Source organism: Mercurialis annua, linkage group LG2, assembly GCF_937616625.2.
Source record: "Mercurialis annua linkage group LG2, ddMerAnnu1.2, whole genome shotgun sequence".
Taxonomy (NCBI): domain Eukaryota; kingdom Viridiplantae; phylum Streptophyta; class Magnoliopsida; order Malpighiales; family Euphorbiaceae; genus Mercurialis; species Mercurialis annua.
The window spans coordinates 40,226,355-40,248,104 of NC_065571.1; the positions used below are offsets into that span (position 1 = coordinate 40,226,355).

The following is a 21,750-nucleotide window of genomic DNA, read 5'->3' on the forward strand; positions in this document are numbered from 1 at the left end:
ACAACTATTTCTTGTATTCTATAAAAGATCAGTCAAAGGTTTTTTTTAATCGATTAGAAGAAGGTAATACAGATTTATAAGAAAAATGTCAACTTTATAAGGAAAAAGTTGTAGACAAGTAATCCGAATCATAGATACAATAATTTATATCTTGATTTCCATGAACATGAACAAAAACCTAACATAGACACACAAGAGAGAGGGACAGAGATCAAATTTGTCTTACCATAGTGAGAAACTTTTAGTTGCTTTTGGAATTATTTCTACTCCAAAAAGAACATCAATCAAAGTCTTCAAGAATTTATGAATAAGCCTCGACTACTTTTTCAAAAACATCAAATTAATGAGAAACATAGAAAGATATATAAGTTGCAGAAACATTTGAGCATACACACAGCTACAATATTTTAAGCTTTTTAGTTACAGTGCTTGTATTTGCATCAAACTATAGATTTTGATGTAATTATAGTAAACACACTATCAATTTCAATTGTGAATTGAGGCTCCCACAATTGAAATTCAATGGTTAGTACAATATATGTTTCTAAACAAAAAAGTTACAAAAAAAAGATAAAGTTTGCTAAACATTTCCTGAATTAAAACAACAATTGATTGAACTAAAATCACTTGAACTTGAACTGAACATTAATTCTTTGTTCACTAATAATGCTGCCTTTATGCATTTTTCACATACTATGCTCTATTAAACCTTTCTTCTTGACCATAATCCGAATCAAAATTGAAACCCGTACAGGAACTAAAACCCAGACCCATATTCATCAAGTACCGTTCCTTCTCCAATCGCAGCTCCTTCACCCATTTTCCGTAATCAACATTAATAGCAACACTGTAGCCATCACGTCCTAAAACAATCATGCTCACCGGCGGTATTAGAGGCAGCGACGGCGGAGGATAATCATAATATTCGCAGGACATAATCTCAATAGAATTAGAATTTGTCGCCGCCGATCACTCTGGATCTTTTAATTAAGAACAACAAGGATCGATCTTTCTAGCAAGAGATTGCCGAGAAATCAACTTTCCTGGTGATCAGAACCCTTAAACAGTGATGCAGCCTCGTTGGATTGGACTTCTTGCTGTATATTCTTCTTCTCTCATACGGTAGGTAGAAGGGGGGGGTATAGTTGTCCAATTTTATTATAATAACAACTAATTTTGGGTTATGAGAGATTTATGAAAAGTTTTCCTTTTTTTTGAGAGATTATTGTCAAAATAAAATTCTTGAGGTAGAAATAATAGAAATGACCTCTTTTGAGTGATTTGTGTAAATTACCCTTTATTATATTCCTTTAAATTCAGGTTGGTATTTTTTTTTTGCAAAGTCAATTTTTGTGTACTCATGATACCATTTTACATGGTTTTAAGGAAATTAATTGATTTTAGCAATTGAAATATGAGTTGATACAAAAATGAGATTGGTGATAATGTTTTTTTGACTTAATTTTTTGGAATTTGTGATGATGCTATGCCTATTTAATTCTTAATTTCTTATGGAGCTAATAGATTTTGATTAAAGTTGTAAGTAGTTCTGATTGTATATTTTTTGTAAATATGTGTAGTTGGAGTGCCCTGTTGCAGTCTGCTCTGTGCTTTTTAAGATGTTGGTATTGATTTAAATACCAGCAGAAGCATAATTTTAGTTTAAGATAGGTTGTACGGACACTTCATTCAATCAACATTTTTCATTTGGGAAACGTGTTGAAAATCTGACGTTTCGGACATGAAACTTCATTTTTGACAAAGAAAACTCAGATAACACTGTTTTTCCGTGCTCATGTGTTCCGTTTCCCCATATCTGTGTCCATGCTACCGAGGGTTTAAGTAATTATGTGCTAAAGAAGTTGAAATTGTTGTTGGATTAGTTACTTTTTTCTTTAGAAAGTTGAGAATGAGTTCCCGTGTTAAATTTAGGACAGAGCCAGTTCTCCTCTTTCTCTTGTTAGAAACACAAGTTTGATTCGCCATGCAGTTTTTCATTTTGTTGTGTTCTTTAACGGGGCTTCTTTTTCAAATCGTTTTTGAAAAACATGTCGATCTCCATATTCTGCAAGCGACATGCTGATTGATCTTTCCCTATTTTATCTAGTTCCCGGCGAGCCTTTTCCTCTGGACAGTGAAATTTCTCCGAGTCCCACTCCTGTTCCTGAACCTGCTTTTAGCGCTTCCTCAGGTATGACTTTGAATCTTTATGATGTTGCCGGGCTTTAGAAATTATTTATGCTTGTATAATTAAAACATCAAAATGCGAAGTTACGTAAAGAAATCAGCCTGCTGATTATGACCTGAAATATTACTTGATAAAGAAATGTGGTTGAGTACTTGAAGTATGAGCTACTAGGTAGGAATAGATGACAAGTGTTAATTTTTATCACTTGCCTTTCTCGCATAATCCACATTTGCAGCGTTACACTAGGATAATTAGAATTTAGAAGCATTGGCAGTAAAGTCCAGAGGCGTTAGTTTGGTAATTGAGCTTATGATTATGAAAATTACTCATTTCCTTATTTTATCAATATGTCCTTGGTTCTTTTGGTTTGTCATAAATGGCACTTCATTGACGTAATTGGATTATGTTTGCAGCAAATGCATCAGAGAGTAAGTCACATGTGCCATATGGATGGATCTTGGGCGGCCTTAGCATTGGTCTTATGCTGATTGTATCTTGTATTGTTTTTTATGTATGCTTGAAGTCATCCAGCTGCTTTTGTAAAGCTCATTCAGATCCTGCTAAAGATGGCAAAATTTCTAATAAGTTTCAAATTCTTCGCAAGCCAAGCTTCTGTTGTGCTTCAGGAAGGTACATGTCCGGAAAATCTAGAGACTGGAAGCAATCAAATGGCGAGTCTAGAAGCCACCACATCACTATACCCAAAGGTAGAATTATTTAAGAGATTATGAAATGATTTTATTTTCAGAACTGTTAGGCTATGTTTGGTTCACGGAATAGGCCCGGAATAGAATAGCTATTCCTTATAGTTTAGATATTCTTTACTTTGGTTCATGGAATAGGTCCGGAATAGAATTGATATTCCATGATTTTGTGGAATAACTATTCCTCTCAAAAGGTAAAGAATAGCTATTCTATAACTATTCCATCATATTCCATTCCATAAACCAAACATAGCTTAATATTAAGCATTGATTTGTCAAGTTATTGGTGCAACTAGACTACGCTATTTCCTTACCAAAATTTTAGTTTGTGATGTGTGATTTCAAATTTTATTTCACATCTCTAGGAACTGACGTGCCAGGCATGGAGAATTCGGTAATTTTCCCATATGAGGAAATTATGTATGCCACTGATGGATTCTCTGATGCAACTCTTATTGGGCATGGAACATTTGGGTCTGTATATTACGACAACCTTCGAGACCAGGTTTCTAGCTGTTTCCATTTGCTTCTTGAGTTATAAATTACTTTGTATGGCAACTTTCAGCGTCACTCCAATAACATCCATGCCAATGCTTCTAGGAAGTTACTATCAAGAGAATGACTGCCACGAAAACTAAAGAATTTATGGCGGAGATGAAAGTCTTATGCAAGGTCCACCATTCAAATCTGGTAAAGCTCTTTTTAAAATTAAAGGCTTTTGATGATGCTTAGTTTACAAGCCTTTTGGTGTTCGTTACTCAAAAATATGACTCGTATATTGGTTTGATTTTGTGAAGGTAGAGTTGATTGGCTATGCAACTAATGATGACGAGTTGTTCCTAATCTACGAGTATGCACAAAAGGGTTCACTCAAAAGCCATTTACATGACCCTGAAAACAGGGGTAAGATGTAATCATAATACTGAAAAAATGAAATGAGCGTACCGAGAAGAACCTATCATTGAATATTATTTTCGTATCCATCAACACTATTACCGAGACTAGTGGCATTTATTTGCCTGAGTTTGAGCTATGAGCCATTAATTATGGTTACTAAATGTCACAATTGTTGCTTGAAGGTCATATGTCATTATCATGGATTATGCGGGTCCAGATTGCTCTTAATGCTGCTAGAGGACTCGAGTATATTCATGAGCACACCAAAACACATTATGTTCACCGTGATATCAAGACGAGCAACATATTGCTTGATGAATCCTTCCGGGCAAAGGTTTTAAGATATCGAATCTCATTGACTATATTTTGTAATGTTCGATACACATTGGTTTAGCTCACTAAGTGTTTTGCATTTAGATATCAGATTTTGGATAGGAAAAACTTGTGGGAAAAATAGGAGAGGGAGAAACTACAACAACAAAAGTCGGTCTGTACATTTGGTTATCTTGCTCCGGAGTAAGCAATGTAGCTCTTATCGGCTATTTTTGGTCTAACATAAGTCCTTCAGATTGTCTCAACTCTTAGTATTGGTTGCAGATATTTAAGTGACGGTCTTGCAACAGCCAAAAGTGACGTGTATGCATTTGGTGTTGTACTTTTTGAGCTCGTATCAGGGAGAGAAGCCATCATACGAACCGAAGGTGCAATGACAAAAAATTCTGAGAAGCGTCCACTAGCGTCCATTGTAAGTTCTGATACTACATAAATTTTGTTTGGTTATACTAAAATCCACAGGAAAATTCCATTATGCTTAGCTCTTCATGTATACGAATATGATTATGATTAATACCTCATTTCCATTCTCTCAAACTCTTTACGTGCATCAATGTTCCTTATATCAACTTTCAATTACGGTTTCTATAATTACAGATGCTAGCGGCTCTCAGAAATGCGCCCGACTCCATTAGCATGTCAAGCTTGAAAGATTACATCGATCCTAACATGATGGATCCGTATCCCCATGATTGTATATTCAAGGTAAGTTTTCATTACTTATGGTCATGCCACTATATATTGGCCGGTCATACAGTTGCTCACTCTTTTCGCGGTGGATGTCAATATGCGTAGATGGCCATGCTCGCAAAACAATGTGTAGATGAGGATTCCATCCTACGGCCCGACATGAAGCAAGTTGTGATTTCACTATCACATATTCTTTTATCCTCCATTGAATGAGAAGCAACTCTTGCCAGAAATAGCCAAGTTTTCAATGGCTTAGTCTAAGGAAGATAGCGGTTAAGTGCAAGCTCCTTTCGACCACCTCCTCCATTGTTCTCGATCGAGCCACTATAGTCCTTCTAGTTACTCATGCATAGTAACCCTAAAATTTCAATAAAGTGGTAATCTGGTGGTACTAGTTAGATGTTATTTATCTACATCTTTTCATCCCTCATATTTGTACACAAATTTTAGCTGAGTGGAAATTTTTGGTGTAATGTAAAAGTTGTGGTGCTCTAGATAGGTAAAAGGCTTGATTTCTTTTGTTAGAGATGGTTTGATAGCATATTACAATAGCATATACTCGTTTGATTCATTTATTCTATTTTCGCTCCATTCTGATTTTGAATGCTCTTGATTTCATGCATACATATGTACGAATTTATCATAAATATTTTGATATTATGTTACATATAACATAGAACCGGAAATGAGAAAGTTTAATATGAAAAGACTGCGAAAGATATTAAATTTCACTTTCGTGCAGTTGCAAGCGGGAAGGAAGCTACTTGCAGAGGGAAGCCAATACCCGGCGAGGCGGAATGAACGATTTCCGGGCATGAAGAACAGCCCAGTTATCGATCAACAACACATCACCTTTCTGCCAAGTAATAACGACACTCTCCTCTTCAAGTATTCTCAGACAATCATAAAAAATATCTCCTAGTAACGGTTCACCATCTCCAAAAGTCACGGCTTTCACCAGATCATTTCGGTCATCTTCCCAACATGTATACGCATCCACCATACTATTTAACCAAATCTTACGATTTCTTGATTCGTCATTTTTGATACCTGGAATTGGACCCATTACAGTTTTGACTCCTCCATCTTTTAACCATTCCAACTTCATTCCAAGCTTAGCTGCCCTGTTTCAGACACAACATACTTAGTGAAGTATGGCTAAAGACAATTGCTTCCAAATCACATGCAACAAGAACTAGGGTGTACATAGGATTCAAACCAAACCTAAATTTTGCTTTTTCTTAAAAAAGACACGAACTAGTTGGTTCAGTTTGATTATTTTAGTTTGGTTTACGCTAGAACTTAATTGAAAACTTTTTATATTCAAAACCGAACATCCCCCAAAAAAATTAACAATATCAAACCAAATTTAAAGAACAAACCTTTGATCAACTATGAATTTTTTATTGGTTAAGAAAGTGGACTTCCATCCGCGACCAATCGGGGAAGAAGGATCATCATCTTCGCCTAAAACGCGATTATAAATCAATCCAAAATTATCCAATCTTTCTAAAAATAATTTAGAACCAAATTGATCATAGCTTGCAAGTTGAGGGGCCAAATTGCGCTTAAGTCATTTGATTATGATGCCTCGGACCTGAGCCATTTCATGGTGAAAAGGGATTTTCTGAGGCGGGGATTCATTAGCAGTAAAGACACTGCCAACTACGTTGGTATACGGAGCAGCGCCGCCGACGTACGGTAACTCTTCGAAGCCGAAAGCTTCAACGACATTGTTGAAGTCGGAGGCGGTGTTTACTGGAAAGCCTCTTAAGAGAACTGCTCCATGCTTGTGGAGTAAGGAATCGAGGAATTGATTTTCTAATTTGATTGAGTCGATTAAGGAGGAAGAAGATGAGGGATTTGGAGAGAGGATCAAAGGGAAAATTATGGAATTGAAATTCTTTTAGAGTGAGATTTGAATTTCTTTGAAATGTTTGCCATTGTTAAGTGACTTGTTGATGTTGTACTGTGTGATTTGATGATGGTAATTTTTGTTTTTGGGTTGTTTTGTAGGGACTTGGACAGGAATGGCGTCTAGGTTCGTTGGATTTATTTTGGAAGATGATTGGATAGGCCCAAAAAACAAATGGGCTTGAAATTTGTTGGACTGTTGTAAAATGGGAACGTTAGGGGTGTGATAGGAAACTAAAAATAGTATTTGTCAAAAATACTCTGAATTTAAAAAATTATTTTTTCATTTATTTATTTTTAAAATTTATAAAATTTTTCTATTTTTCAGCAACTGCAAACTGTTTTAAAAACTATTTAAAAAATATGTGTTTAGAAACCTATTAAAACAGTTCGAAAATCGATTTTTAAAACGGTTGCAAACAACGTATTTAAAAACAAACTGAAATTTAACTCTAAGGCGCAAGTGAGTTGGTAAGGCGCTCTCCTGACCTAAGTGAGGTCGCGGGTTCGAACCGTACTCATGTATGCACCCGTTTAAAATTTAGGGTCATAGTCTGCCTCTCGCAAGGGACCTACACTACTCGGGTGGGGATTAGTCTAAATGTGGAAGGATTAAAGGTTTCGTCTCATAGTTGAGATCCGTTCAAGAAAGCTCATGAACCGTGTACCAAAACAAAAAAAACAAACTGAAACTGTTTTAAGAGTATTTTTTAAAACAATTTCAAATTATATTTTTTAAAAACCATTTAAAACTGCGAATTAAAAATATAAAATATAAAAATTTTGAGATACGACTAAAAACTTTCGGTTTGAGAGAGAACTTTGTAAATATATCTACATCTAGGTGTCTAAATATCAAATAATGGTTCTTTGGATCTACATGATCACATATGTTAAATTTCATGAATATTTGAGTTTTTCTTCTTTATTTTCAATTATGCTAAAATTGAAAGATACTAAAAAAATCAGGATCACATTGGCAACTGGGTCTTTTTCAGAAATTAATTGCAAAACTATAGGGGTTTGGTTTTTATTTCTTGTACGATTCGGGTCATCCGACCCCAATTGACCCAAATTATCTTAAATCCATTTTGCTTTTACCTGCCTGCTTCTCAAATTCAAATCCAAAAAAATCAAAGAACGCTCTCACAGAGAAATAGAAAGAAATTGTAAAAACTGGTGAGAAACGAATCGAAAGCTAATTTATGTTCATTGTGGTGTTTATTTTAGTCTTTTTAAGCCGTTTTATGATTTTAGGGGTTTAGATTGCATTTTAGTGCTTAGGTTTAAGGGATTTTAAGTTGATTACTTATTTTAATAATGTTCTTGTAATGTTCTTTAAATTACTTCTGATATTATTAGTTATGAATAGGATTACAAAAAGATAATTTTGTCTGCACGGGTTTGGTCTAGTGATCTAAGATTTATCTGTCTAGGTTCCATGGTCGCGGGTTCAACCCCTGGCCACGCCCTTTACCTAGAATTGCAGGGTATGCGGGTTTGACAGCAATTTTGGACTTCGATTCGGGAGAGAGTTCTTGTCACTTGAAAAGAAAAAGACAATCTTTGATTTCCTTGGTTAAAGGTTATGTGCATTTTTGAATTAAGTTTCCCAATTTCAGTGAAGTATAATTGGTATTATATGTATATGACAGATTGATGAACTTGTTACACAAGCATTTGATTTGAAGTCCACAAACAAAGAAGGAAAAAGAGAAATTGAATCATTCTGTCAATTCTTGTCTGATATGCTTTCATCTTTAAGGGTAGTTCAGTTCATGTAAATTATTATTATTTTCTAGTTTTTAAAGTTTTATGAGTTTACTTGATGATATTATGAGCAATTACATACTAAATTATGCAGCCATGGGCTCCCAGATTACAAAGGGCACTCTCTAATAAGAGCCGGTCTTCCGAGACTGAGAATCAGTTTGGGGATAAGTGTTTGGCAGATCATAATGCTGTTTCTGCTGTAAATGAAGATGAAAAGTTTGAGGTTCAAAGTCCGGAAGAAACTGGGAGGATTTCGATGATTTCTCCATCTCCACTTGTCTCCTGGAAAGCTGGCTGCAATATTGACAGAGGCAGGCAACTCTTTTTGCTTACTCCTCTTCCTATGTCAAAAACATTCTCTGTAAAACGCACGGACTTGTCCGAATCACTGCTCGAAGGGACTTCGAATCACCCTGTTGTTGAATTACAATTTTTTCCATCGTTGTCGGAAGATGTAAATGATGATTTAGTTCAAGATGTAACTACAAAATTGGTTCAGATCAAGCCTTCGGTTGTGACTGAAGCAAAAAGCACTCCAGATTCTCCTGCCTTTACTATGAAAGATCACTCTATGCTTGTCATGACTCCTTGCTTGAAAATGTCCCCTCCAAGATCGTGTGTTTTGCTTGAACCATTTTCCGAGTCTACTCATGAAGGCAAATCCATGTTTCAAAAGGCTACTCCTTTCCCAATTGGAATGCTTTCAAAGATATCTGAATCCTCTTCAGACGGTGAATCTGAGGATCTGGCTTTGAAGTATCCAGAGCTTTTGGGGTTACAACAGGCCTGTAAATCCAAGGCAGGAAAACAGGACTTAGAAGCATCCCCTGACTGGATTTTTTCACCTCCTAAAACGTGTATTCTGATGGAGCCACCCGATGGAAAATCATCAGTTGTTGCTACTATTGACTCCCACTTGCCAGTCAATGCTCCTGATTTGAATCAGCAAACAAACTCAAGTTCATCAAATGAGGATAATCATCAAGGTCGTTGTTATTAAGCCTTTTTTAATTGTATGTTCTTATCCATCACTAAGCAAAATTTGGTATCTGAGTGAGAATCCTGAACCCATCATTCTTTGGCATGATATAACATTTCGAACATTTTGTTTTAAACAGGACTTATCGCTGACAGGTTCATATCAGTCGGAAACACCCTAATGTGGAAAGAATCTGAAAGTACAATGCAGATAGGAAAGCTTGCCGGTGAGAATACTCTAAGAAAGGAGCTATGGACGAGATTTGATGCCGCTACTAGTTATGGGGCTCGTCTAAACGTCGCTGCATTACAAAAGACCGCACAGAAAGGGTTTCTCGACATGCTCGATGAAGTTTCTTGTGATGGGGAAGAAAATTCTGTGGATGATAATTTGAGATGACAAACACTAACTCTGCTGTATGGCATTTGCCTTTATGAGCATCTTGTATTACTTATTCATATCAGCATTTGTATTTTGCATTGTTCATAAAGTAATGTTCTGGATGAAAGTTTCTATCTTGTTTCTCAATCCATTTATTTTCATTATTCTTCATATATATTGGTTATGCTTTGAATGACTTGAATTTATCAGTCTTGATGATAATTATAGTTTTCAAAATCAAATTTTCAATAATTAGTAGGAAAATAAGAGTATGTCGATTTATTATATTAATAGATCAGAAAATAATTTCAAATTTATTAATAGTTACTATATAATAAAAAAGATTAATGCATAAAATTATTAAATTTAATCATAGTTACAATCTGAGATAATTGGTTTCTTTTTGGAGAAGAAAATTGAGTAGTTAATAAGAGTAAATTAATGTACTCTAATAAACATTAAAAATTGTTAGCAAATACTGCTAAATCTGTAAATCATCAATCCATAATAATTCATAAGCATTAACAAATGACTAAAATAGTAAGGCTTAAATCAAAAATTTACAGACCTTTTATTCTGTCATTTCTCTACCTGCTAAACTAATTAGAACCCTAACACTACTGCACTTAACTCACACAAACAATGGCAGAACACCAACTCAGCTGGCTCAGCATATCGAATCGGACTTCGAGCTCGACGCTTCGCTTGCCGAAGCTTCCTGTTTGACGCTATGCAGAATGGATATGAGCTTTTCAGCTGTCAGCGGCTTCTCTCGACAGACATCCAAGCCTGCCGCCAAGAATTCCTTAGTTTCTTCGCCTGTTCTTGATGACAGGCCAAGGATTCTGCTGTGTACCCCCATGCTACGCAGCTCCTTCGTAGCCTGACGTTTTAAAAAACATAATCATGTTCAGATATTATTGGTTCAAACGGAAATGAAAATGAAAAATGTGTTGATCAGTACGTATACCTGAACGCCGTCCATGACAGGCATGTCCATGTCCATGATGATCAGGTCGAACTTATTCTCTGAACGGTGAATATCGACCGCTTCTTTTCCATTTTTAACCTCCTGGCTTTCAACTCCGAGCATCCTCAGAAACGCTCGGTGGATCATCCGCTGCAAACAGTCGTCGTTCACCACCAGGGCTGTAATTCTAGCTTCCCGACCCTCATCATCTAAACCGCCGCTCGAATTGGCTCTTTCCTCCATGCTCTTATCAGCTCCGCTCCCGGCCAACTCCGACATCGCCGGCCTAACTCCTTGCAAAGCGCCAAAATAAATTGAATATTGTATTTCGAGTGTAAATGCAAACAGGTTCAAAAGTAAAAAAAAACCCACTACACTAATAGGTATAAAAAAAATTATGAGGCCCTTACAATTATGAGGCCCTAGGCCTAGGCCTAAGGCCGGGCCTGCGACTCGATGTACTACTCTTTTTCAAGTGATAATCAGTAACGAGTTTACAAAATAAAATTGGATCATTTTCCTCATTTAAACCCATCATTTCATGGAATCTACACTTTTGCATGAAATATTCTCGAAATAGTTCATTTTGGTGGTTGAAATATGCATGTGATGTTCAGTGTCGGATGCACACTGCTAAGGGTGGGGTCTATAGACCCCACCTTTTTCCTAATCTTATAATACTACATATTACTACTATATTAATATATGGTTAACTTTTCTAATAAATTCATTGATTTTTAATGAAATACTTATGAGCTCTTTTTCAAAATTGAGCTCATAACTAATATATGATCCAAACATGTATTTATTAGAAAATTTGATATTTTTGTTTAACTAAAAAAATTCGAAATTCTTTTAAAACCTAAAATTGGCGTATTACATAAGTATGAATGAATGCAAATTTTTAACTAAAAAGTGACAGAATTATTGTATAAATCAATAGTGCAAACCTAAAATTTTAGATATGAGGTTTGCATTTACACTCGAAGATTTGTGTTTGTTTTTCTAAATTTTAGATATGAATTTAATTTTAAATAAAATAAAATAAATTGAATATTATATTTCGAGTGTAAATGCAAACAGGTTCAAAAGTAAAAAAAACCCACTACACTAATAGGTATAAAAAAAATTGAGGCCCTTAAAATTATGAGGCCCTAGACTAGGGCTTAGTGGCCTAGGCCTAAGGCCGGGCCTGCGACTCGATATACTAATCTTTTTCAAGTGATAATCAGTAACGAGTTTACAAAATAATATTGGATCATTTTCCTCATTTAAATCCACCATTTCATGGAATCTACACTTTTGCATGAAATATTCTCGAAATAGTTCATTTTGGTGGTTGAAATATGCATGTGATGTTCAGTGTCGGATGCACACTAGTAAGGGTGGAGTCTATGGACCCCACCTTTTTCTTAATCTTATAATACTACATATTACTACTATATAAATATATGGTTAACTTTTCTAATAAACGTCGCTGCATTACAAAAGACCGCACAGAAAGGGTTTCTCGACATGTTCGATGGTGCTATGCACCAGATGTCTAGTGATGAGGAACATCATGGCCGATCAAACATCGGTCCAACGGAAAATCCAGGGTAATTTGGATGGCCTCAACAAGGCGATGGAAAACCTGGGACGACTCTTTTCTGGGCAATCCACTGCTGATCAGGGTTACAGAAGGGCCGAACAAAATCAGACACCGAATCGGTTCGGATATCCAGGTGGTTCGGCCAAAACAACGCAGCAACCCAGTAAGTTAGGGTATACATATGGATCGGTCAAGCTCTTGACGAGGCATGAGGCCAATCTGTTGGAAGGACCGATCACTCGGGGGCAAGCACTTCGAACCCTCAAGGCGAGCCTAGACCACAGGGAGCTGCCACTAGAGCTAACACCCAAGATCCCAATGTGGGCAAACGCTCGTTTTCCGAAGGGGGCGATCAAAATATCTACAACTAGGGGCAGCTTGTGGATATGTTGGAGAGACTCGGGGTATATCTGAGACCGATGCCTCGCCCGTCATATATGAAGCCCTACCCAGACTGGATCGATAAGTTGTACCCTTTCCCAAGGGGATACAAAGTACCTGAATTTTTTTTCGGGCGAGGAAAAGGGGCAATTGACGGTCGAGCATATCGCCCGGTTTTCAGCCCAGTGTGGCGAAGCTGCGGCACATGATTTTTGGAAACTCCGGTTGTTCGCTAGTTCTCTGACCAAGATGGCATTCATGTGGTATTCAAGGTTGTCCCCAAACTGAGTAGACACTTGGAAAGATCTTGAAATCCTCTTTCATGAAGAATTTTACAGAGCACCACCAGATGTCACCCTCGCCAATTTAGCCCGAATCTCTCAATTACCGAGCGAACCGGCAGAGAAGTACATCGGCCGATTTAGGAACCTTAGAACAAGATGCTCTACTAAGATGTCTGAGGCCGATTGCGTCCAGATGGTGGTAAGAGGAATGAGCTTCGCCATGAGGGAGCATTTCGAAGGCCATCGATTCCGTGACTTGTTTGAACTGACAAACAGGGTGACGAGTTACGAAAGACTTCTTCAAGAGAAAGAGCAGAGGCGGGGCGCTTTTAAAGGAACCTATTACAAGGACCAATTGGACGTGTTCTTGGGAACTAAGCCCCTGGAGTGTTCGGCCTTAAGAAAGCCAGGCTTCGTTAAAAAGAACAAAACCGCGGTGGTACAGAAGGAATATTCCTTCGATCTAACCAAGGCCGACGACATCTTTGATGCCTTGTTCAAGGATGGGCAGATCGCCCTCAGCGAGGGTCACGTAATCCCACCGCCAGAAGAGCTGGTCGGAAAGGATTATTGCAAGTACCATAATTCCTGGAGGCACAGCACGAATAATTGTGTGAACTTCAGAAATGTGATCCAGAAGGTGATCAACGAGGGGAAACTTCTGTTTCCAACGAAGAAAGAGGCCGATGCAAAGTATGTCTCCATTAACACCGTTCGGCCTCACCTCGACAGTTTCCTAGAGCAGGGACATATCCAGAGTAAGTGGAATCCGAGAAGGCCTAAGCCCAGGGTGGAGACCGATGGTTCCAAATGGCGAGGAGAAAGTGGGCGATCTCAGCAACAGAAGAGAAAACGCCATAGCTCGCCTACTGTAGAGATAACTTGCCCATCATGCAGCACTTGTTTCGAAGCTAAGAGAGCCGACAAAGTAAGGGAACATCCCAAGACATTAAAGCCTAAATCGCCCACGGAGCAGTGGCAGAAGCATCAGTCACAGCGGGAGTCTAAGACAACCGTGTTCAAAAGGATTTTTTGGCCAACGGAGGCGACCCCTCGTATGACGATAACCCAAAAGAGGCGTATGCAGAGGTTAAGGCAAGAGTCAGGGGCGAATCACGACGCAAGTTTGGCTCCAGAGGCCGAGCAAGGGGGTAAAACTATAACCGAAAGGTTGGGCAATAGGGTTCGGATCGAAACTACTGCCGAGCCACGTGAACAACGAACCCCCAAGGTAAGAAAGATATGGGTTCCAAAGCAAGTGAGTCGAACAGAAGATTCGACCAGCATAATTAAAAAGATAGAGGCTCACAAGAGCGAGGTAGATCTTGGCGAGAAACTATCTTACAGAGACGTGCTCGTTTCTCACCAAGATGGCCAATTGAAAGCGAAATTGCCCAAAGATCGTGAGGTAATCGTCTCACACAGAAAAGGGGTGTTGAAAGCTTGGGTCCCGGTTGTCAGGGATGAGTACGGAGTGAAAGTGGCCAGACTCCCTGATTCGTATAGAAGCAAGCCTGGGCAGAAGGCGACGTTGGAAGGCGATGTGATCGTCCCAGAAGGTGATAGTGCCGATTGCACGGCAGTAGTATCACTTAGTAAACCCCCAACGAGGATGACAAGGCATATTCGGCCGCTATACATCAAGGCCGATTTGAACGGGGTATCGGTCAACAGGGTCCTTATTGATAACGAAGCTGGGGTCAATATATTACCGGCGAAGATGCTCAAGAAGCTCGGCATAAATCGAGATCAGCTGGACTCAACTGATGTTTACATGACCGATTTCTCCGGAGGCGAGACGCCGGCTGAGGGATACATTACCCTCCGGATAAAAGTTAGGCGAGTAGAAACCGAAGAGGGGTTCTTTGTGGTCAACGCCCGGAGCAACTACAACATATTGCTCGTCCGGGATTGGATACACTCCAATATGTGCATACCGTCAACCATGCATCAAATATTGTTTATATGGCGAGAGGATGGTGAAGCCGAAGTTGTACAGGGCGACCCTAACCCCTTCGACGAAGACCATAATGTGCTCGAGGCACGTTTATATGACGAGGAAGTGCGAAACATACAGTCCCTTTGTTCCAAAGGGGAGGCTAGTGTGCCCCGTTTGTTAGTCAACTCGGATCGGTCAGTATCGATGACCCTCGGAGGGAATGGCCGATTTACTATTATCAAATATTAAGAATGATAGCATGACACAGGGAATTAAGGGAGAAGATCAGACATCTCGCCTCTCTATATGACGTTGCATCGGCCAAATGCATCTACGAGGACCAAGATCAAGACCCAACCGGATCTCTGAAAATTGGGGATATACAGCTGGCAACAGGGAAACTGGAAGATGATCCCGCCCAAGTACAAGATGACTAGCTAGAAGTGACCTTGGGCACGGATGAATCGCCTAGGCCTATTTATATCAATGACGGGTTAGCTGAAGAATTTAAAGGACGGCTGATCGCTTTACTCATCGAATTCCGCGACGTTTTCGCCTGGTCGTACGATGAAATGCCGGGCCTCGATCCAGGTGTCGCTGAACACAAGCTCCCTCTGAAGAGTGGGTTTCGGCCATTTCGGCAGCCCCCCAGACGAATGTCAAGAGAAGTGGATACCCTCATCCATGATGAAATTAAACAGTTAGAAGATGCCAAGTTTATCCGAGAAGCTCAGTACACCGAATGGCTATCTAACATCGTCCCTGTTATGAAGAAAAAACGGAAAATTAAGGATATACGTAGATTTTTGAAACCTCAACCTGGCCATGCCTGAAGACGAGTACCTGATGCCTGTGGCCGATATGCTGATAAATAGAGCGGCGGGGCATACGATACTTAGTTTCCTCGATGCACACTCCGGGTGCAACCAAGTACCAATCAGTATGGAGGACGTATCCAAGACAACTTTCAGATGTCTCGGGCCGATTGAGGCTTACGAATGGGTCGTTATGCCTTTCGGCTTGAAGAACGCGGGTGCGACCTACCAACGAGCGATGAACAAAATGTTCAGAGGACTGGATTGCCTTGAAGTCTACATTGACGATGTGGTGGTGAAGTCGAATACCGAGGAGGTTCATTTGGCCGATCTGAGAAAAGGATTCGAGCGCATACGGTCTAATGGGTTAAAAATGAACCCTCTCAAATATGCATTCGGAGTGTCGGCTGGGAACTTCTTAGGTTTCTTGGTTCACCAGCGGGGAGTAGAGGTAGATAAAAACAAAGCCAAGACAATCATTAATGCTGAACCACCTAAAACCAAGAAGCAGCTTCAGAGACTGATCGGTCAAATAAATTTCCTTAGACGATTCACAGCGAACACAGCAGGCCGACTTCGCAGTTGGAGTGTTCTGCTACGAGAAAAAGAGACCGATCACTGGATATGGACGGACGAGCAACAGAAGGTGTTCGACGATTTAAAAAAGTACTTGGCCAAACCCCGATTATGACCCCTCTGAAGCCGAATAAACCATTGTTGCTTTATTTATCGGCTGCACATGAATCCCTGAGGTGTATGCTCGCCCAATAGGATAACGGGGTCGAAAGAGAGGTCTATTATCTGAGCCGTGGGTTGACCGATACTGAGATCCGCTATACCGACATAGAGAAAATGTGTCTGTGTTTGTACTTCACGTGTTGCAAGCTACGATATTACATGTTGCCGGTAGTGGTGTACGTACTATCCCAAACCGATATCATTAAGTATATTCTATCAAAACCATACTTAAGAAATTGGATTGGGAAGTGGGCGATTGCTATGTCCGAGTTCACATTAGTGTACGTTCCCCAGCGAGCAGTAAAAGGACAAGTGTTGGCCGATTTTCTTGCCGATCATCCTGGTATCACCTTTAGGGAGGAAACAATTAGTTGCTGCGACATAGCCATATGTGAGATGTGGTTCGATGGGTCCAGGACTATCCAGGGTGCAGGCGCCGGGGTGCACATTGTCTCGCTCTTGGGGGCATCTTACCAACTATCGTTCAAACTCCAGTTTGAGTGTACCAACAATCAAGCAGAATACGAAGCTCTAATATTTGGTCTCGAAATTTTGGCCGAGCTGGGGGCAAAGGAAATCAACGTTAGAGGCGATTCTTTGTTGGTCATCAAACAAGTAATTGGGGAATTCAAGTGCGAGTCTGAACTATTGGTGAGGTATTGCAACAAGGCGAAGCACCTGATCGAAGGCTTTTAGGATACAAGGATAGAATACACCGAGAGGGCCGATAACGGTGTCGCGAATGATCTGGCTCAACACGGCAGTGGGTACAAGGTGAATCTCCAGTTCGACACAATCGAAAGAGAAACGCCGAATCTCCATACTGGGGGCATCACCATCGATGAAAGGAAATTTTCGGCCTACCAACTGGATGTTACCCAAGATTGGAGGACTGAAATCTTGAAATGGTTTGAGGAGCCAGACCATACGAATAGGAGGTTAAGGACCTTGGCCCTAAACTACGTCGTCTTAGCGGGCGAACTGTACAAAAAGGGTTTTGAAGGGTTACTCTTCAGATGCATCGGCCCAAAGGAAGCAATGCTAGCAATGGCCGAAGTACATGAATGGATAGCGGGCGCCCACCAGGCAGGACCCAGGATGAGATGGTTAATCCATAAATACGGTTTCTATTGGCCGAAAATGGAACAAGACTGCGTGAGATATGCCAAGGGGTGCGAAGCATGCCAGAAATGTGGCCCGATACAGCATGTCCCAGTCGAAGAACTCCATTCCATCATTAAGCCATGGCCATTTAGAGGATGGGCGGTCGACCTCATAGGAAAAATATATCCTGGCTCGTCAGATGGTCATATTTTTGTCATCATCGCCACTTGCTATTTCACCAAGTGGGTCGAAGCTAAGCCTCTAAAATCTCCCACGCAAGAGGCTGTGATCAAGTTTTTTAAAGAGTACATCGTTCACCGACATGGCCTACCCGAATCAATAACTACTGATCAAGGGACGATGTTCACATGAAGCGATATAGTTTGGTGGGCGTCTCAGATGAAGATCAAAATGCTGCACTCAACACCATACTATGCGCAAGCCAACGGACAGGTAGAGGCGACGAACAAAGCTATTAAGCTTATTGTTCAGAAGATGATTGAAGAAAACCCAAGATAATGGCACGCGTTATTGTCAGAAGCAGTTTGGGCGAACAGGACCAGCCAAAAGTCGGCCACAGGAACTTCACCTTTCCGAATGGTGTATGGGTACGATGCGATGTTGCCAATGGAGCTTACTGTAATGTCTACTCGCCGTCTATACCAGAATAGGTTGTCTAAGGACGATTACTTTGACAAGATGGTGATAGACTCCTTAGATCTCGACGAGGATAGATTGGCGGCATTAGATCACCTCGAGGCCCAGAAAAGAAGGGTTGAAAGGGCATACAATAAGCGGGTGAAACCGAAGTCATTTGCCATAGGGGATATAGTATGGAAGACGATTCTACCTATTGGCCACAAAGACAAGCGACTTGGTAAATGGAGTCCGAATTGGGAAGGCCCGCTTATCGTGACTACCAAGTTAACTGGCGGTGCGTATGTCCTGGCGAATATTGACGGGGAGGAATACGAGAGGGCGATCAATGGTCAGTTTCTAAAGAAATATGTTCCCAGTTGTTGGGAGAACATTGACCGACGGCTATTTGGAGCTGACGAAGAATAATGACCGCCACGAGCATTCGCCGAACATCATGAACTGATAAATGTTCATATAAAACGTTGAACGTTCGGCGTTTCTATTTTATAAATTAGAATACCAACGCCGATTGTTTGAAAATATCATTGTCATTTCGGCTGTTTATTGTTACGGTTGAGTTTTTTCAACGGGTCCTCCGTTTTTCTCAACATTTTATGTAAAAATTTGTTATGAAATCAATTGTTTCATATCGGACTAATTATGGACCGATAACGTGATGAATAATGATAGGAATATAAAAAGGTGAGCAATGATGAAATGTTCGACCAATAATGATAAGAATATAAAAAGGTGAGCAACGACGAAACGTTCGGCCCACTGGCCGATTAACATACAAAAACAAAATATTCAAAACAATAAGATGCGGCCACCAGGCCGATCAATGAGTACGAATATTCAAACATTACAATGTAATTCAAACAAATTGTTCTGGACTTGGAATTATTAAAACTGGGAAAAGCAAAGCTCTAATTCACTTCGGACGGTGCTAAATTCCCTACGAGCTCCATCCACTTTCGGCGCCAACTTGGCAATACTCCCCTTCAAGATGCTCCGGCATTTTTTGACGTCAAGGCCTTCGATCATATCTTTGTCCATGCTATAGTGTATTTTACCTATTGTGTTTTCAATACACTCAATAAGTTTTCCTAATTTTACATAAACCTAACCATTTCTAACCGAACCATCACCGGCCGGACCACCGCGATCAACGGTCGGACCACCGCTGGTTAACGCCGGTCGGACCACCAATGGTTGGTGGTCTGACCATTTTTAATGGTTGGACCAATACTTGTTAAATAATTAAAAATTAAACAAAACATCATATTGGGGTTAAGGGAATTTGAACCCTTGACCTCTTACAAGAATGATCAACTGCTTTGCCGTTAAGGCAAAAGTTTATTGCTGTCAACATTTGCTCTATAATGTATATATATATTATATATATCTGATTATAAATTTATTAGAATGAAATTATTTTTATAGTGTAAATTAAATATAAACTAAATATCAATTTAAATTAAATTTACAATTAAATTAGTCTAATTTAATTTATTTAATAAATATTTACACAGTAAAAATATAAAATATATATATATATTTATATTTTACACTCTTTCTTACTACATGAGTAAGACTATTAAGATATTTCACTTGTTAAAATTAAAAAATATAATGGTTTGTTGGTCAGACCCGAGGTGATCGTGGTCGGATACATGGTGGTGGGACCCGCCGTGGTGTGCGAAAATTCAATATAAACCTAATAACGACTTAATGTCAACTCAATGACAACTTAATGTTAACTTTATTATTTATACTATTTAAAATAATTTATAAAATGACAAATAAAATAATAGTAATTGAAAAGCAAACTATCTAAGATTTTATTGACATGAGTCGAAAGGAAATTTAAAATAAATGAACTGAATATAAACTTAATATGAACTAAATGTCAACTCAATATAAACTCAAAGTAAACTTAATGTGAACTTAATATAAATTTATGTCAACTTAATGTAAATTTAATATTCACTAAATATCAACTCAAAGTAAATATTTTGATAAATAATCATAAATTTTAAATGAAATTATTTTTTATTATAATAGTAAAATTATTATTTTTATAATTCATATTTTTAAAAATAAACTAATTGTACATTGAAAGTAAATTATTTAAGATTTTTCGCAATGATTTATGTAAATTTAATGTCAACTCAACGTCGAATCAATGTAAACTCAATGATGACTCAATGTCAATCCAATATAAACCTAATGTCAACTCAACGTCGAATCAATGTAAACTCAATGATGACTCAATGTCAACTCAATATAAACTTAATATGAACTGAATATAAACTTAATATGAACTCAATGTCAACTCAATATAAACTTAAAGTAAACTTAATGTGAATTTAATATAAATTTATGTCAACTTAATGTAAATTTAATGTTCACTAAATATCAACTCAAAGTAAATATTTTGATAAATAATTATAAATTTTAAATGAAATTATTTTTTATCATAATAGTAAAATTATTTTTTTATAATTCATACTTTTAAAAATAAACTAATTGTATATTGAAAGTAAATTATTTAAGATTCTTCGCAATGATTTGTGTAAATTAATGTCAACTCAACGTCGAATCAATGTAAATTCAATGATGACTCAATGCAACCCAATATAAATCTAATGTCAACTCAACGTCGAATCAATGTAAACTCAATGATGACTCAATGTCAACTCAATATAAACCTAATATCAACTCAATGTAAACTTAGTATAAATTAAACTTAATATTAACTCAACGTCGACTCAATGTCAAGTGAATGTAAATCTAATATCAACTCAATGTAAAATTGATGTAAACTACATGTCAATTTAAAGTAAATGTTTTAGTAAATTATTATAATTTTAAAAATTAACTTAATATCAACTCAACGTCAACTTAATATCAACTTAATGACGACTAAATGTCAACTCAATGTAAACCTAATGTCAGTTCAATGTAATCTTAATGTCAACTTAGTGTAAATCTCATGTCAATGCAATGCAAACCTAATGTTAACTCAATATAAATTTAATATCAATCTGAAATAGTAAATTATTTTAATTTTGAAATGTAACTTAATATCAACTCAATGTAAACTCAATATAAATCTAATGTCAACTCGATGTAAATTTAATGTCAACTCAATGTAAACTTGATGAAGGTCACATGTCAATTTAAAGTAATTTTTTTAGTAATTTATTATAATTTTAAAAACTAACTTAATATCAACTAAATTAACTTACATAATTGATTTTGAGTTTATATCGAGTTGACATTAAGTTAATTGTGTTTCTAATACATTAATTTATAAATTTATTTTAACTTAATTTACTTTAAGTTAATATTTAATTTACACTAGCATTAATTTAATTAGAATAAACTAATTTAAATTTTAACAAGCGTAATATTTTATTAGTATTTT

The 21,750-nt window shown here is 38.0% G+C and overlaps 4 protein-coding genes and 2 pseudogenes across 9 annotated transcripts; 4 read left to right on the forward strand and 2 right to left on the reverse strand.

Annotated features, from left to right (window-relative positions):
- Positions 1-1,069: 1,069 nt before the first annotated feature.
- LOC126667267 (lysM domain receptor-like kinase 3) lies at positions 1,070-5,302 on the forward strand (annotated as a pseudogene).
- Positions 5,303-5,424: 122 nt separating this feature from the next.
- LOC126668495 (clavaminate synthase-like protein At3g21360) lies at positions 5,425-8,169 on the reverse strand (annotated as a pseudogene).
- On the forward strand, positions 7,658-9,993 carry LOC126666884 (uncharacterized). Of its 6 annotated transcripts, none has more exons than XM_050359781.2 (4): positions 7,658-8,311; positions 8,382-8,492; positions 8,591-9,488; positions 9,618-9,993. In XM_050359781.2, the coding sequence occupies exons 2-4, from the start codon at positions 8,475-8,477 to the stop codon at positions 9,875-9,877; spliced, it is 1,176 nt and encodes a 391-aa protein (XP_050215738.1). In that variant the 5' UTR covers positions 7,658-8,311; positions 8,382-8,474; the 3' UTR covers positions 9,878-9,993. The 6 variants fall into 6 exon arrangements, with proteins under 6 accessions (XP_050215738.1, XP_050215739.1, XP_050215737.1 ...); XM_050359782.2 differs by having other exon boundaries at positions 7,658-7,905; positions 8,163-8,492; XM_050359780.2 differs by having other exon boundaries at positions 7,659-7,905.
- A 465-nt stretch (positions 9,994-10,458) lies between these two features.
- On the reverse strand, positions 10,459-11,108 carry LOC126668496 (two-component response regulator 24-like). The gene is made up of 2 exons (XM_050361687.2): positions 10,830-11,108; positions 10,459-10,742 (listed from the first exon to the last, which is right to left on the reverse strand). Exons 1-2 carry the CDS (start codon positions 11,106-11,108, stop codon positions 10,527-10,529), a joined length of 495 nt encoding a protein of 164 aa, XP_050217644.1. The 3' UTR covers positions 10,459-10,526.
- Positions 11,109-15,870: 4,762 nt separating this feature from the next.
- Positions 15,871-18,200, forward strand: LOC126668497 (uncharacterized). Its single transcript, XM_050361688.1, has 4 exons — positions 15,871-16,485; positions 16,611-17,228; positions 17,274-17,974; positions 18,056-18,200. Exons 1-4 carry the CDS (start codon positions 15,871-15,873, stop codon positions 18,198-18,200), a joined length of 2,079 nt encoding a protein of 692 aa, XP_050217645.1.
- Positions 18,201-18,278: 78 nt separating this feature from the next.
- On the forward strand, positions 18,279-18,746 carry LOC126668498 (uncharacterized). The gene has a single exon (XM_050361689.1). The coding sequence runs from the start codon at positions 18,279-18,281 to the stop codon at positions 18,744-18,746; it is 468 nt and encodes a 155-aa protein (XP_050217646.1).
- The last annotated feature ends 3,004 nt before the right edge of the window (positions 18,747-21,750 follow it).

Coding starts and splice junctions, on each gene's coding strand:
- LOC126666884 (XM_050359781.2), top strand. Junction 9,489..9,617: donor TGAGGATAATCATCAAGGTC/GTTGTTATTAAG, acceptor TGTTTTAAACAG/GACTTATCGCTGACAGGTTC.
- LOC126668496 (XM_050361687.2), bottom strand. CDS start 11,108: ATGTCGGAGTTGGCCGGGAGCGGAGCTGATAAGAGCATGGAGGAAAGA. Junction 10,743..10,829: donor CTGTCATGGACGGCGTTCAG/GTATACGTACTG, acceptor TTAAAACGTCAG/GCTACGAAGGAGCTGCGTAG.
- LOC126668497 (XM_050361688.1), top strand. CDS start 15,871: ATGCCTGTGGCCGATATGCTGATAAATAGAGCGGCGGGGCATACGATA. Junction 17,229..17,273: donor AGTGCGAGTCTGAACTATTG/GTGAGGTATTGC, acceptor GAAGGCTTTTAG/GATACAAGGATAGAATACAC. Junction 17,975..18,055: donor ACGCAAGAGGCTGTGATCAA/GTTTTTTAAAGA, acceptor GTTCACATGAAG/CGATATAGTTTGGTGGGCGT.
- LOC126668498 (XM_050361689.1), top strand. CDS start 18,279: ATGGTGTATGGGTACGATGCGATGTTGCCAATGGAGCTTACTGTAATG.